This window comes from Motacilla alba, unplaced genomic scaffold, assembly GCF_015832195.1.
Source record: "Motacilla alba alba isolate MOTALB_02 unplaced genomic scaffold, Motacilla_alba_V1.0_pri HiC_scaffold_28, whole genome shotgun sequence".
NCBI lineage: Eukaryota > Metazoa > Chordata > Aves > Passeriformes > Motacillidae > Motacilla > Motacilla alba.
Window position 1 is genome coordinate 3,708,550 of NW_024037374.1, and position 16,369 is coordinate 3,724,918.

General features: G+C 50.9%; 1 protein-coding gene across 1 annotated transcript; it reads right to left on the reverse strand.

The window, feature by feature from the left end:
- Positions 1-14,694: 14,694 nt before the first annotated feature.
- LOC119696348 (olfactory receptor 14J1-like) lies at positions 14,695-15,627 on the reverse strand. The gene has a single exon (XM_038126056.1). The coding sequence runs from the start codon at positions 15,625-15,627 to the stop codon at positions 14,695-14,697; it is 933 nt and encodes a 310-aa protein (XP_037981984.1).
- Between the last annotated feature and the right edge of the window lie 742 nt (positions 15,628-16,369).

A 16,369-nucleotide genomic window follows, 5' to 3' on the forward strand; every position in this document is an offset into this window, starting at 1 on the left:
GCAAGAGTCACTCTGCTCCTGACTGGACACTTCAGGCACACCAAGGAAACAAAGCAACAACAAAACCAAACCAAATCCAGGCAATCATACAGAGAAATGAACAGAGTTCATTTGTTCCTCTGTGTGTGTGTGTGCGACAAAAGGACAGTCAAAGCAAGGATAAAAGGAATACTGCACAAAAGATTAACACAGCTTAAAATTAAAAGGACTTCTTTATGCCTTAACCTATACTGATACCTTAAACTTCACTGTTTAGCAAAAGAACAGAGCTTAGGAGTATTTAACCTAACTTATAACCTATGACTTTGAAATTGAATGAGTAACACTTAGAAGTATTTCACTCAGCTTATAACTTATATTGAAAATAATAACTTAGCAAAAGAAAAACTCCTAACACCATTTAACTTAACTTATCCCTCATGATGTAACCTTACCTACAGTCCTGACTGACTCAGCCATCCAAGGCACTCAAGCCCCTCAGAGAGCAGCATTTCTGCCCCATTTCCCCAGCACAGGCACTCCTGTGTGCACACAGACACCAAGAGTCAGTACAAGAAACCTGTGAGAAATTCCCCTGAGGGCAGGAAATGCTCACTGGGGAGGCTTTGGCATCTCCCCATGGGGCAAAGGGTTGAGCCTGGAGGAGTGGGGGGATCGGCCCAGGCTCTGTCATTGTTCAGGGATCCCCAAGTGCAGCAAACGGGAGAGTTCCCGGCTGGGAGAGGCCCCACTCAGAGGGAGTCGCTGGCCCAGGAGAGCTCCAAGGGGCTCCTTTTGGAGCTGTTTGTAGGGCCCCAAGAGAGGGGCTCCAGTCACAGCAATGGCTCATCCTGGCCGCACTCGGCATCAACAGCTTTCTTTGGCAGGGTGAGAACAGGGATGTTGTGGCACTGAGGGAACAAAACCAGTTCCCAGGGCTGCTCCTACAGAAAGCAGGAGCTCCTTGGGCAGCAGCAGTGCCTGGGGCAGCCAGTGTTTGTGATGAGCTCCAGAGGAGCTGAGCCCAGGGGCTGCTGGCCAAGGCCGAGGCCCAAGGAGCATTTCTCAGCTGGCAGGGTGGCCTGAGAAGGGGAGGGGGGAATGCAGCAGCACAGGGCCCATGGAACCAAGGGACCATAGTGACACTGTAGGGCCCTGTGAGACCAAGGGACCATTGTGACACTGTGGGGCCCTTTGAGACCAAGGGACCATTGTGACACTGTGGGGCCTCATGGAATCATGGAGAGCACTGTGACTCTGCTGGGCCTCATGGAACCACAGGGAACATTATGACACTTTGGGGTGTCATGGGACCACGGGGCCATTGTGACACTGCGAGACCCCATGGAGACAAAAATCCTTTGTGACATTGCAAGGCCTCATGGAACCATGGAGAAACCATTGTGACACTGTGAGGCCTCATGGAACCAGTGAGACCATTGTGACCCTGGGGGTCCCCACAGAACCAAGAGGACCATTGTGATACTGTGGGGCCTGGTGAAACCAAGAGGCCTTTGTGACACTGCAGGGCTGCATGGAACCAATGGTCCATTGTGACATTCCAGGGCCTCGTGTCATCAGGGGTCCATTTTGACACAAGGGAACCAAAGGAGAACATTGTGGCACTGCAGGGCTGCATGGAACCAAAGGTCCAGGGTGACACTGCTGTAATCAGTGGTTCATTGTGACCCTGTGGAGCCAAAGGAGACCATTGTGACCCTGCAGGGCTGCATGGAACCAAAGCTCCAAGGGGACACTGCTGTAATCAGTGGTATTGTAACCCTGTGGAGCCAAAGGAGACCATTGTGACACTACAAACCCCCAGGGTTCAAAGATCCATTGTAACACTGCAGGACCCCATGGAATCATTGGGACCATTGTGACACTGTGGGGCCTTATGAAACCTAGAGGCCACTGTGACACTCTGGGACCCCATTGAACCAAGGGTCCATAGTGACACTGCAGGTCTTCTTCTAATCAAGGCACCATTGTGACACTTCAGGGCCCCATGAAACCAAGGGAACACAGAACAGGTCTGGCTGCTTTGGCCTCCCCTGGAATGCCTGACTGGGCCAGCTGACCTTGGCATGTTGAGGGTCTCTTCTCATCTGCCACTGAAACACTGGGGCATCGTGCTTTCCTTGCTGTGGAAAAGAACTCTCCTTCTCCTGCAGGCACCCATGGTCAGAATTGGGATTTCACCTCCCAATTTCTTTATATGCAAGGATTGTTCCAATAGGAATATTTGCGAGACAAGTCTGGCTGGCAGTGTTTTCACAAGGGTCATTTCCCATTTGTCCCCAAAACACTGGGGAAGGCTCTGTGCTTTCCTTCCTATGGGAAAGAACAGTCCTGCTTCTCCAGGTGCCCATGAGTGAGATTGGGATTCCACCTCCAAAATTCCTTAAATCAAAAGACTGCTCCCAGACAAAATCTGCCATTGCTGACAAGTCTGGCTGGCCTTGGACTAGTGAGGCTCTCACCTGCCTTCCAAACACTGGGGCTCTGTGCTTTCCTTCCTATGGAAAAGAACTGGACTTCTCAGCCAGGTGCCCATGGCCACAATTGGGGTTCCACCTCCAACATTGCCTACTGTGAGAGACTGGAGCAGATTGTTGGCTCAAAACATTTCATGTGTGAGGGAGGAAGGGGCAGGTCTACCCTTGCCCTGCCTTGGAACCCCAGTGTTATGTTTGCCCAATTATCCAATTACAAATAAAAAACAAACAGAATTAAATGTAGCAGCAATTTTAATGAATAGTTTAGAATATATAAAATTTAATACACTCTAAATATTGACAATATAATTTGGTAAAATGAGGAATAATCTAGTTCTGATAATAACACATAAGTAAGAAAATTACAGTGGGGTACGGAGTGCAAGGGCTTTGGGACCCCTGCCACCTCACGTACAAGGTCATCATGTTACAATTCCCCTTTTTATGCTGTGTGCCATCACCATCTCCTCCCATTTTCGATTTGTCACATTCGTATTTCCACCTTCATCCTCTTCTTCATCACGCATGCACCACCATCCCTTTCAGGTGGTCACACCTCTCTTTGGGGATTGTCTGAGGAAGGCTTCTCCTCTTCCTCAGGTGTCCTTTATTTCACCTTTGGATTACACATGTGCACCAAGCTGGTATAGTATGAGCCAAAACTAACATTATATGAGCCAACACCATGTTCTAACATTAAAGCAATAAATCTCATACAATTAACATGTTCCTGATTTCCACCCAAGTTTTCCCTCTCTTTCAGATAACTTTAGTAATTGTTATCTCTTACTCCTTCCTGTCCTGAACATCTGCAGGAGATGGGGGGGAGCAGACCCCTCCCCTCCCTTCTTCCTGGCATTTCACTTTTTAACCATTTTGTTATTGCCAAATAATAATTACTGTCTCAATATTGATTACTGTTTCAATTTTGTCAGCACGAATCACACCTGTTTATCACAATTAGATATTAGGAAAAAGCTTTTACTGAAAAAGTGATAAAGTACTGGAATTGTCTGCCCTGGGAGGTGGGGGAGTCACCATCCCTGGATGTGTTTACCAAAAGACTGGATATAGTACTGAGTGCCATGGTCTAGTTGAGATGGTGTTAGCGAATGCGTTGGACTTGATGATCTTCAAAGTCTCTTCCAGCCTTGTGATTCTGTGATTCTGTGCTTGTGTGACATCACAGACCAGGTTGTGACACCATACAGTAGGCTATGACATCGCTGGTTTACTATGTGACATCACAGAGCTGGCTGTGACATCACAGTGTGGCAGTATGACATCACAGAGCAAGCTGTGAGGTCACAGAGTGTACTGTGACATTACAGGGTGGCTGTGTTACATCACGGAAGGTGTTGTGACATTGCAGGGCGGTTCTGTGAGCCCACAGAGGTGCTGTTTGACATGCTAAGTGAGTTTTGACATCAGGATGTGACATCACAGAGCTGGCTGTGACATTCATTGGCTGGTTGTGTGACATCATAGAGCAGGTTGTGATGTTACAAAGTGGGCTGTGACATCACAGGATGGCTGTGTGACATCACAGAATAGGCTGTGAGGCCACAGAGAAGACTCTGGCATCGTAGATAAGGGCTCTATGCCATCACAGAGAAGCTGTGTGATGTCACAGAGAAGGCTGAGACATGACAGAGTGGGTTGTGACATCACAGAGCTGCCTGTGAAATCACAGAGTGTGGGAGGACAGATTGTCAAGAGAACAGAGATAGTGCTGAAGGCTATCTTGCTCCTGATAAATTGCAGCTGGACTAATTCCCAAAGAGTGGGAAAAGCCTTGCCCTTAATAGGATGTATTTTACAAAGAGTGGGTTTATAAAGGAGTGGGTTAGCTGGCCGAGAATCAACTGCAGTCTGCAGGCTGTGCTGTGGGGAAAAAGAGCTGAGCAGTTGTGTGAGGGGCAGCAAAGGGAAGATGTTGTGTGAGGGAGAGACAGGCTCATGTGGTTGTGCAAGGGGCAGGAAAGAGTTAGCTGGTGCCACAGAAGGAAGAGAGAAGGAGTCAGAAGGCTGCATGGAGTTGCCTGAGGGTAGTCTACAGACAGAAAGGTATGAGAGTTTTTAGATAATAAGGGGCTGGCACTTGGGTCATGACCCAAAGTCACACCTGGGGGAAGGGCCCAGGAAGAACAAGGGGTATTGAAGGCTGACCACGAGGCAAGAGCACATCTTGACCCTGCCTCCTCTTGGAATTTCCATCTGAACACCTCTGGAATCCAGGAGTTGGCAGCTGTGTGTGTGCCTCTCTGTATCTTTTTCGTCTTTCTCTCTTTCTGTGTTCTTCTTCTAATTCCCTTCTCTTGCAAATTTTGATTAACTTAAAATTAAACATGCTTAGAGTTTGCAATGTTGAATGGGCCAAGTTAATGCTTGGAGAAGTGTTTTTTGTTGATTGAATGTCTGTCATAGTTTGACATGAGAAGAATTTTAAAAAGTAATACAAAACTTGTTGTGTAACTGACAATCTGTTAAACCACTGAGATGCTGAACACGCCTCTGTGAAACACAGATGTTAAAGATGAAAAAACCCAGGAACCTCCTCTTTCTTCTCCAGTCAACAAAGAAGTAGCGGCCCCGGCCCCAGCCCCCATCTCAACCAAACCAAGCAACCCTGCCACGGGCTGAGCCCCTTCCCCCCTCCCCAGGCTGCCCCCTCCCATTGCCCCCAGTTAAACTAAACCAAACCCCAACAACTGCCAAACAGGAAAACAAAAGAGGCTACAAAACCCCAACCAGAACAAAGCTAACCACACCTATTAAAATCTTACCATCAAGTCCCCTCCCCCCAACACAACTCAAACCAAAAACCCCTACAACCTATAACCCACACAAAATAACCCTACAACTAAAATTTAGCACAAAAAACCCAAAAAACCAACCATAAAACCAATCCTAATACAACCCAACCACAACTTCCACTACAAGTTACTGGTGGGTCAGGTGTTACCCCTTGCAATACTTCAATCCTCCCATGAGTTAAAGAAAAACAAAATACAAGCATATTAAAAAACAGTATAAAACCATCAAAGTCAGTAAAGAAGAAATTAAATCCCCCTAAAAAAAAGAAGAAAAATTACCTTACTCTTAAAACTAAAATCCTCCTTTAAATTATAAAGAAAAACCTCTTGTTCATTATAACACATAAAACGAAAAAACAAAAACTAAAAAAGATTCAAAGTAATATCAAAAAACCCCACAAAATAAAAGAAAAAATTAGAAGAAGTGTAGTTCATCAAAATTTTAAACAGAAAAAAAAAAAAGTAATCCAGTACCCCCAAAAGAGGATCTCTATTTTCAGTGATAAAAATATTTTTAAAAGTAAATAATAAAAATTTTCCCCTTTAAATACATCATCTTCAAAACAATACCCCATAAGTTCACATGGCCCATCAACAAGCTGTAAAAAAGCTTGTAGCAATGAAAATAACTTCACAATAAGAAAGTTCTCCGGACAACTGTTATCCATTACTAAAGTAAGAACCACAAAAAAACTATTTTTCCTTAACTAAAAAAAAATCTCCATAACCTTAGCAAAAAGAACGTCTCTCCCGAAGTAAACTAAAAAAAGATTATTCTAGAAATAGTAAACTAACTAGAAATTTTAGGTTTATTTTCTTTACATTGTCAGTAAAAAAAAAGCTGTACAGAAAAAATGAGTTCAAAAGATTTTATTTTAATGCTTACTACCTTTTTTCTTTTAGTTACTTTCAATAAAATTTTCTTTATACCCTTTTAAAAGTTTAAGCCTATTTTACCTGTCTCCTAATCCTATCTCACAGCAAAAAAAAATGCATAAATAATTAACCAACAAAAAAACCTACCAAACTCATCAATATATTAAGAAATCTCAAAATTAGAAAAATCATAAATTAAGAAACAAAAAAAAACCCCTACAATGTCATAATAAAACCTTTTGCCAAAGTTTCTCTGATTTTCTAAAGTTCTCAGTACAATCTGTTTGGCTGTTTTGAGCTCCTGAGAATCTCTTGATGATATTTCTCCAGGGAGTCCAACTCAGAGTACACAAATAATTGTAAATAATTTTAAATGTCTCCTTCAGAGAATGGTTTGGGGGATGGTAGTAGGGGCTTGTGTGTCCTGCTTGGCACAGCCCAGGCAGGGCTTTCCCAGCCACATTCCACACTCCATTTCCCAGCTGGAGCCGCTGGTGCCTCTGAGTTGTGCTGCCCCAGCCCCTGGGACGCTCTCCTTGGCTGCCCATTCCCCCACGGGCTCTGGGCAGGGATGGCCTCAGTGGGGGCTGCTGACATCCTCAGCAACTTGGAGGCTGCTGCTGAATTGTACTGCTGCAGAGGCTTGTTCAGCCTTCAGCTCTTCAGTGCAGGAATTCAGTGTCCCAGGGCTCATTAACATCCAAACACCTGAACAAGCCATGCCTCTGGGAATAATTTGATTTCACTTTCCAAATCCTGTGTGGTTAATTAGATTCCAGCACTGTATTCAAAGTGAATATATTCTACTTACAAAGATAGTGAGGAAATTTTTTCAGGACCTGTTTAGGGTTTTTTTTTCCTGTTAATACATCGATATGTGCAATCTCCACTTGACACTGAATCCAAGCCCCTCCTCATGCAGTTTGAGTAGATATGAAAATCAAGACCCTTCATGGCTGACAATCCATCAGACTCTGTCCCTACCCCCACCCCACCATTTCCCCCATCCAAGGCCTGGCACTCAGAGCAGCCCTGTGCACATCTGAGCTCCCTCCAGCCCAGGCTGCAGCTGCAGCTTTCAGCTCCTTGGCTCCAACTCCCACCTGCTTTCCTTGCAGAAGGAGCTGCCTGAGACACAGAGGGATGTTCATTTCTTGTCAGCCAACACAGCCAAGGCACAGCTCCATCAAATGCAAAAGTCATTCCTCTGCTGCATATTAAATCCCCTTTCCACAGCAGACAGTCTCAGAGCAATGGAAAACACCTTCTGTGCCCAGCACAGATCCCAAGGTCCCCACAAACCCTCCGTGCCCAAATTCTGCCCAGATTTGCTCTTTGCACACACGAGTCCCAGGCTGCAGTCAGGAGCTCCCTCCATGCCCAGAGGGAGGAAAAGAGAGAAAGTGGATGAAGAGCTCTCCTGTGCAGAGCCAAGGTACAAGTGCTCTGCAGTGGGAGCCACAGCTCATCAGGCTTGTGTCCTTTGGGGGTCAGGGACTGGTGACACTCAGAGGCACAGAAAGGTTTCTTGCCAACAAACACAAGTTGAACATTTGAACAGTTTAATCACCATCACAGCTCTTCCCTCAGCTCTCTGTGATGTCCCAGCTGCATCTGACATGTCCCCCATCCCCAAGGCTTTTCCATACAGGAGCACTTTTAGACAAAGATATAAGAAAATGTAATTCTGTGATAGACATAAACACAATTAAGATGTTGACTAATGGATATTTATTTGAACTTTGAAAAGATGGGGCAACTCGTTGAAGCTCAAAGCATAAAGCCAGTCAGTTGAGAGGCACTTGAATGACCAGAGAGCATCTGGAGGAGGAGATCTGGGAGCAAAGGGAAGAATATAGATCAAGCTGGTCTAGGGAAGAGATGTCCTTCGACATGGCCATTTAACCAGGAGAGCTGGAAACACTTGATGGAAAAGAGAGAGATTACATAATAGACTGAATATTGGTGACACAAGTAGATGGGAAGATCAGTATTTCTTCTCCTGCCATCAGTACACTTCCAGGAAATTCCTCTTCCTTGGGGGAAAACTTTGCCATTTCTTAAAAGTGCTCAAATGACCCAGATAATAAAGATTTGCTTGTATATTATGAAACCAGCAGGTATTAAAATGTGCCCCATTCCAGGCAGAAATCAGCTGTGTGCCCATGAACAAGCAGTGCCACTTGTGCCCTCAGGTGTTGAGCTGGAATTGGATCTCTCAGAGAGCACCTGAGGGAGAGCAGAGCACCTTGCAAGCTGCAGGTCCCTGCCAGCCCTGCAGGGCTCCTGTCCCATCAACATCTGCTCTGCTCCAGACTGAAACAGGCACCAGCATGGTGCCGGGATCATCAGAGAACTGCGGTGTGTGCTGGAATTCCATGCCCTCCCCATCCCACAGCAGCCCTGCATTTCCCTCCTGCAGCCTTGGTCTCCAGCACAGCCAGGGAGGCTCTCTGGGCTCCTGACTGTTCCGGCAGCCCCCAAGGGCAGCTGAGCTCTGCCTTTGGCACAGTCAGGCCTGGCCAGCGCAGGCCATGCTCAGCAATTGCTTGTCTGTGCCTGGCCTTGCTGCCAGCCCCGGCAGCGGCTGTGTGGCCCCTTGGTGGCCCTGTGCTGGCCCAGCCATGGTGCCCCAGCCCCTGGGCAGCCCCAGCCCAGGCCAGGAGCATTGCGGCTGGGAACGGCCCCTGTGCCGTGGTGCCCAGAGCAGCCTTGGGGCTCTGTGCCCCATGGCCTCCCTGCTGGGCATCCTCTGCCAGCTCCTGAAGGGCCCCTGGCACCTGTGGGGCTGCACAGACAGCCCAGCCCCGGGCTCTGCCAGCCTCTGGGCCAGCAGAGAGGCAGCCAGGGCTGGCCATGGCCGGGAACAGGCCCTGAGCCCTGCAGGAGGATGGAGCTGGGCCACAGCCAAACTCAGCCCAGGGCAAAGCTGGGCTCAGCAGCCAGGGCTGCCAAGGGCTGGGGACAGAGGCTGGCGGTGACAAATGTCCTGGGCCCCCTCCCTGCTCTGCCCATGCCAACAATGGAACAGAGCAGCCTCCTCTCTGGGCCACTTGCCTCTTTTCAATGCCTTGCACAGGCGCTGGCCCTGCCCCACAAGGCCTGGCCTGAGTCCTGCCCCTGCCTGCTCAGCCAGGCTGAGATGGACACTGATGGTTTCTGTGCCAGGCTCTCTGAGCCTGGCCCAACTCCCTGCAAGCTCTGCCAGCTGCCCTGAGCTCTGGGCAGCACCAAGGGCCTCTCCCCAGCCCAGCCCAGCCGGCTCTGGCCCCACAGCTCTGCTCAGCCCAGGCTGCTCTGGCCACTGGCCCCACGGCCTCAGCCCCTGGCCAGGGCACAGCAGCAGCTGCAGCTGCCACAGGACTCAGCCCCAGCCATGGGGGAAGGTGCTTGGCCAAGGCACAAGGAGGCTCCCTGGGTGCCCTGCTCCCCTCTGGCTGAGGTGCTGAGCACTTAAGGGCCGTGTCCTGCCGTGGGCTCACAACCACCCCAAATCCTAGGCCGTGCCCTGCCCCTGATCCCCACAGCCTGTCTGGTTTCCTTCATCCCTCCTTTGCCAGGCACTTTCTGGGACAAGGGAGCTCTGCTCTGGGGATGGAGGGAGGTCCAAGTGCCACCACTGGAGTGGGAACCACAACTCATCAGGTGTGTGTCCTTTGGGGGTCAGGAACTGGTGGGACTCAGAGGCACAGAAAGTTTCTCTTCATGGCCAACAGACCATAGTTGAACAGGACACAATCTAATAACAATCACACTCTTCCCTGAGCTATGTGCAATGTCCCAGCAGCATCTGCTGAGTCCACCATTCAGAAGTGTTTTCCATACTAAAATTAATTTCAGACAAACATGGTTCTGTGATAGATATAAACACAATTAAGTTCTTGTATCAGGATGTTCATCCAGGAGTGGGGGCTAAACAGCTCAAACAATTCCTGATTTGCAAAGCTGTCAGTGGTGGATGGAGAAGGGAGTTCAGGCTGCTTTTGGTGTTGAGGAAATGCTGAAACCAGCCTGACTCATTTCATCTCCTCCTGTCCTGGCTGATCTCCCCTCTTTCCCCTTCCACCCATTGGCTTCTGTCTCCCACCAGGCCCCCCGCTGAAGAGCCTGGCTCTGTGTTCTCCATCACCTCCCTGCTGGCACTGCCAGGCTGGGATGAGGAGCCCCTCAGCCTTCCCTGCTGCGGGCTGGACAAGCCCAGCTCCCTCAGCCTCTGCTCACAGCCCAAGGGCTCCAGCCCCACCTTGGAGGCCCTTCCCTAACCCTGCTCCAGCTGCCAGACATCTTTCCTGCCCTGGGCAACCCAAACCAGGCCACAGGGACCTAGAGAATCCCCAGCCTTGATGTCCTGGTCACACAGCCCTGGCCCCTTGTCCCCATGTCAGGCTCTGGGCTGGATCCTGTGGAACATCCTTTGCTGGAGGCTGTGGCTCCAGGGGGACCGGGGGGATCCCGGGGGACAGGGACCCCTCTGGGCATGAACAGCATTGGACTTGTTGGGAGAAACTGTGAGGGGGAGCTGGGGCAGAGTGACTAACGCAGTGACCTGACACAGCCCTGCTGGGATTCACACAGCCCTCTGTGATGTCACAGCCTGCTCTGTGATGTCACAGCCCATTCTCTAATGTCACACAGCTGCACTGTGATGCCATAGTCTGCCCTGTGATGTCAGACCTCTGCCCTGGGATGTCACAGCCAGCTCTGGAATGTCACAGAGGCAGTCTATGATGCTGTAGCTTCTCAATGACCTGACATAACCCACTCTGGGATGTCATAGCCCACTCTGTGACCTCATGTTCCCAGATGATCAATTGCCTCCACCAGGTGAGCTGACACCTGGAGCTTGTTCTCCAAAACCCCAGGCCTATGGAAACCACACAATGCCCATTGTGTCAGAAGGGGAACTGGGAGTTCACCAGCCTCAGTGTCCTGCCAGCTCAGCCAGGCCCACTGCAACATTGGGGTCCACGACCACCAGGGACCACCTGAGAAACGCCCAGGACGGAAGAACACATGGGTAGAGGGGAGGGGAAATGTGTTAATGATTTTGGGGAAATGATTATCATATGTGTGTTTAGTCCAGGACAATCAATGAATATGTGTGCAAAATGCAGAAAATAAACAGAAACTTGCCTGTACTCAGCACGCATGGCTTTGGGAAGAGCTCTCCCCCGTGCATCTGGCTGAATAAAGAATGCTGCTTCCCAATGCTACAGTGGTGTTTTGTGGTGGAGTTTTCTGTTTTAGCAAATTTTTGGTAGCACTCCCACTGCCAAGGAAAGCTCTGTCTCCTGCTGTTCACAAACAGAGAACGGCTGGTGGCAGATGTGGGGGTCGGAGGATGCCCTGGGGCACATTGACCATGAAATAATCAAGATTTCAATGTCCTGTGAGAGAAGGAGGGGCAGCAACAAAACTGATTTTTCTAAGGGAAAGAGCCCTTTAAAACAAAGGGGTCCAGGAAGGATGGACACATTTCAAGAAAGTAATCTAAAGGGGGAAGGAGCAGCCTGTTCCAGTGTGGCAAAAAGATGAGCTAGTGACGAAAATGACTGGCCTGACTGCCCATGGAGCTTTTGTGGGAACTAAAGGGAAAAAAGGAGCAGCAACTCAGGAAGAGTTTAGGGATGTTGTTAAGTTATTAAAGAAGAAAACTTGAGAGATGAATGTGCAATAAGAATTAACCTGGTGGCTTCTGTTAAAAAATACAAACGTTTTTGTAAAAAAATAATAGCAAAAGGAGGGAGAAGGAGAACCTCTACTCTTTATTGGAGGCAGTGGAGAATACGGTAACTGAAGATAAGGAAAGGTCTGAATTGCTTAACACCTTGCTTGTTTCAATTTTCAATAACAAGACAGGTTGTCCTCAGGACAAGTAATCTCCTGCGCTGGTATTTGGGCACAGGGAGCAGAACAGCCCCCTGGAATCCAGGAGGAAGCAGCTGGTGACCTGCTGAGCCACTCAGAGGCTCACAGGTGTCTCTGGGATCAAATGAGATCAATCCCAGGAAGATGAGTGAGCTGGTGGATGAGCTCCCCAAGCTGCTCTCCATCATTTACCATCAGTCCTGGCTCACCCGGGAGGTCCCAGAGGACTGGAGGTGCCAGTGTAACCCCATCTTCAGGAAGGGTTGGCAGAAGGATCTGGGGAACGCCAGGCCTGTCAGCCTGACCTGGGTGCCCAGCAAGGTTATGGAACAGATCACCTTGAGTGCCATCATAGGGCACCCACAGGATGGCCGAGGGATCAGAGCCAGCCAGTGTGGATTCCAATATCTGCATTGATGATCTTCATGAGGGGATAAAGTCCACCATCAGCAAATTTGCAGATGACAACAAGTTTTCTGTGAGTGTTGATTGGCTGGAGGGTAGGAGGGCTCTGCACAGGGCCCTGGACAGGCTGGATCCAGGGACCAAATCCAACAAGGTGAGGTTTAACAAGTCCAAGTGCCGGGTCCTGCACTTTGGCCACAACAACCCCTGCAGCATTACAGGCTGGGGACAGAGTGGCTGGAGAGCAGCCAGGCAGAAAGGGAGCTGCAGGGACTGCTGGACAGCAGGCTGGACATGAGCCAGCAGTGTGCCCAGGGGGCCAAGAAGGCCAATGGCTCCTGGCCTGGATCAGGAATGGTGTGGCCAGCAGGAGCAGGGCAGTGATTGTTCCCCTGTGCTGGGCACTGGTTTGGCAGCACCTCGAGTGCTGTGTCCAGTTCTGGGCACACCAAATTAGGAAGGACATGGAGGGGCTGGAGTGTGTTCAGAGAAGGGCAACAAGGCTGGGGAGGGGTCTGGAGAACAGGTCCTGTGGGGAACTGCTGAAGGAACTGGGGTTGTTTATCCTGGAGAAGAGGAAGGTCAGGGTCGACAAGGCAGTGTCAGGGAACACTCTTGACATGATGATCTCCAAGGACTTTTCCACCCTTGCTGATTCTGGGATTCCCTGAAACCACCCCAGGAGCAGTGTCAGGATGAGCCCTGGGCCTCCTCTTGAGAAGCTCCAGCAGCCCAGGTGCCTCAGCTTCTCCTGCCAGCCCCAAAGCCCATCCTGTCAGTCCTGCAGAGCCTCTGCAGCTCCTCCTCACTGCCCAGAACAGGGAGCCCCACAGGCAGACACAGCAGCCCAGATGGGCCCCCCTGGCCTGGGCTGCCTGTGGCAAGGGAGCAGCACGGGGCACTGCAGGAGCCTGCAGACAATTGCTGCAGCACTTGGAGGATGATCCTGCTCCCCAAGGGCCGTTCCCATGGTGCCAAGTCAGGAGCTGCAATGGGGAGTGGGGCCAGAGAGGAAAGGGCAAACAGGGGTGGGCTGTTTGCAGGGCACAGAACAGGGCTGGGCAAGAGGAAGGAATTTGGAAAAGGGAAGAGAAAAGAAAGCAAAGGTGAAGCCAAGGAAATGCTCAGGGCAGTTTGGGGGTGGCTGCCAGGCAGCCCTGGCTCTGAGCAACAGCGTCTGCAGTGGGACAGGAAACTCCCAGCTGATGGAAACAAACTTTCTGGCTGACTGCAGAGGCCAGGACAAAGCTGAGTGGTTTCCCTGGTGTCCCCCAGCCCTTGCTGGCCCCAGGGGCTGATGGCATTTGTGCTCCCTCAGGTTGATGTCCCCACAGCAGCAGCATGGGGGTGCTCCCGCCTGCTGTGTGCAATGCAAACAGGGGCTCCTGAGCCAGTGCTGCCGTGCCTGTGCCTGCAAGGATGGGGCACCTGTGTGAGCTGGGGGAGAGGCCAGGGCTGCAGAGGGGGGATGGTGTTGGCAGCTGCATGAGGACGCTCTGGGACGCTGCCCTGGGCTGTGCAGCGCACTGGGGATGGATCAGCCCCTGCTCTGCTGCTCCTTCCCGTCTCCCCCAGGGCCCTTGCAGAGCCCCAGCCATGCTGTTTGCCCCCAGCCTGCCCACGGCCAGCCTGGGGCTGCTCACGGGGCTTTTCTGTGCTGAGCATTGGCCTGGGTGTGTTCTTGAGAGAGCCTGGGCAAGGAGCCTGCAGCCCCCAGGCCCTGGCCTGAGGCGTCAGCGCTGCCCCAGCAGTGCCCATGGCCTGTCCCTGCTGCAGCCCCGGCACTGCCACCCCCAGCACTGTGCCCGGCCCCGAGAGCACTCAGGCCCTACAGCAACACCAGGGCCACCAGGGCAGCGGGGCAGGGCCACGGCAGCAGCACTGGCAACACCAAGTGCTGCTGCTGCTGCTGGGCACAGCTGCTGGGCCAGCACTGATCTGCCCCCAGCTCTGCACACAGACATTGCTGCTGCAGCTCCAGAGAAGGCAACCAAAGGGCATCTCTGCAGAAAACTTTGCTGGGAGATCCTTTATTTCCTTTAAAGCCACTGAGAGCGCAGCTCCTCATTGCCACAGTCTGTGGCCACAGGGAAGATGGAGACGAACAAAATGAGAAATGGTACAAGGAATGATATTTCTTTGTGTAACGTATTATAAAAGTAAAAAAAAGAAAAAGAACCTTCAAAATGAAACCAACAAGAAGTATCAAAGATTACTTTTATTACAAGTGATTTGTAGGAAGTGGCACGCAGTTAGTGTTCCTGAAAGCATCCAGTCATCAGTCTTCTCACTGCCGCCTTGAGCTCCTGGTTCCTCAGGCTGTAGATGAGGGGGTTCAGGGCTGGAGGCACCACTGAGTACAGAACTGACAGGGCCAGATCCAAAGATTGGGAGGACATGGAGGGGGGCTTCAGGTAGGCAAATGTGCCACTGCTGAGGAACAGGGCCACTACTGCCAGGTGAGGGAGGCAGGTGGAAAAGGCTTTGTGCCGTCCCTGCTCAGAGGGGATCCTCAGCACAGCCCTGAAGATCTGCACATAGGAGAAAACAATGAACACAAAACAACCAAATACAAAACAGGCACTAACTACAAGAAGCCCCAGTTCCCTGAGATAGGATTTGTTGCAGGAGAGCTTGAGAATCTGAGGGATTTCACAGAAGAACTGGCCCAGGGCATTGCCATGGCACAGGGGCAGGGAAAATGTATTGGCCGTGTGCAGCAGTGAATAGAGAAAGGCAGTGGCCCAGGCAGCTGCTGCCATGTGGGCACAAGCTCTGCTGCCCAGGAGGGTCCCGTAGTGCAGGGGTTTGCAGATGGACACGTAGCGGTCGTAGCACATGATGGTCAGGAGGGAATACTCTGCTGAGATGAAAAAGACAATAAAAAATAGCTGGACTGCACATCCTGTGTAGGAGATGTTCCTGGTATCCCAGAGGGAATTGTGCATGGCTTTGGGGACAGTAGTGCAGATGGAGCCCAGGTCGCTGAGGGCCAGGTTGAGCAGGAAGAAGAACATGGGCGTGTGCAGGTGCTGGCCGCAGGCTACGGCGCTGATGATGAGGCCGTTGCCCAGGAGGGCAGCCAGGGAGATGCCCAGCAAGAGGCAGAAGTGCAGCAGCTGCAGCTGCCGCGTGTCTGCCAATGCCAGCAGGAGGAAGTGGCTGATGGAGCTGCTGTTGGACATTTGCTGGGGTTGGACCTGTTGATGGAGAAAGGACAGTGACAAATTAGAAGAGGCTGATTTGAGCCATACCTGGGCCATTCCCTGCAGACTGTCCCACTGGGATTCACCCAGCCTTGTTCCTGCTCTGGGAAAACCTTCACCCAGGAAGCTGCCTCAGCTCCAGTTGTTCTGGCTGAGTGTGCCAGGAGCAGCCAGACCTCTGCATGGGGGCTCTCGAGGAGCTATCCCTGCCCTGCTGCCCTGGGTTTTTGGCCATGTGGCAGAGGGACAAGCCCTGATATTCAGGATTTTTCTGGGGAATCACTCCTACTGCAGGCTTGGTAGCATCTGCACTCCTAGTTCTATAAGACATGGATGGCAGGAGATGGATTAAGGATTGTTTTCCTACCCTCGCATCATTCCTGGCTCTCTGAGGTCAAAAATCCCCAGCATTTCTGCTGCACTCAGAGTTTGCCACTGAGAGATGGGAGAGACAAAGGATTCCCTGTGGCTGAGGGAAGGTGAGGGGCTGCATGGGCTTGTTCCCAGCTGCCCTGGCTTTGCACCCTTGGCTGCAATCAGAGCACAGTCACACTCCCGGGTCAGCCTGGGATAAAGCAGACCCTGCCCAGAGCACAGGGATCCCTGAATGTCTCACCCTCTCTAAAGGTCTCTGGGCAAGGTCTCAGCACCCCCTTGTGCCAAGGACACTCACGGCTCCCTTGGCAAACCCAGCAGCATTTCCTCAGCTCTGGCAGCTCTG

What these genes read in the sequence shown, in the direction of transcription:
- LOC119696348 (XM_038126056.1), bottom strand. Translation starts at nt 15,627, where the DNA reads ATGTCCAACAGCAGCTCCATCAGCCACTTCCTCCTGCTGGCATTGGCA.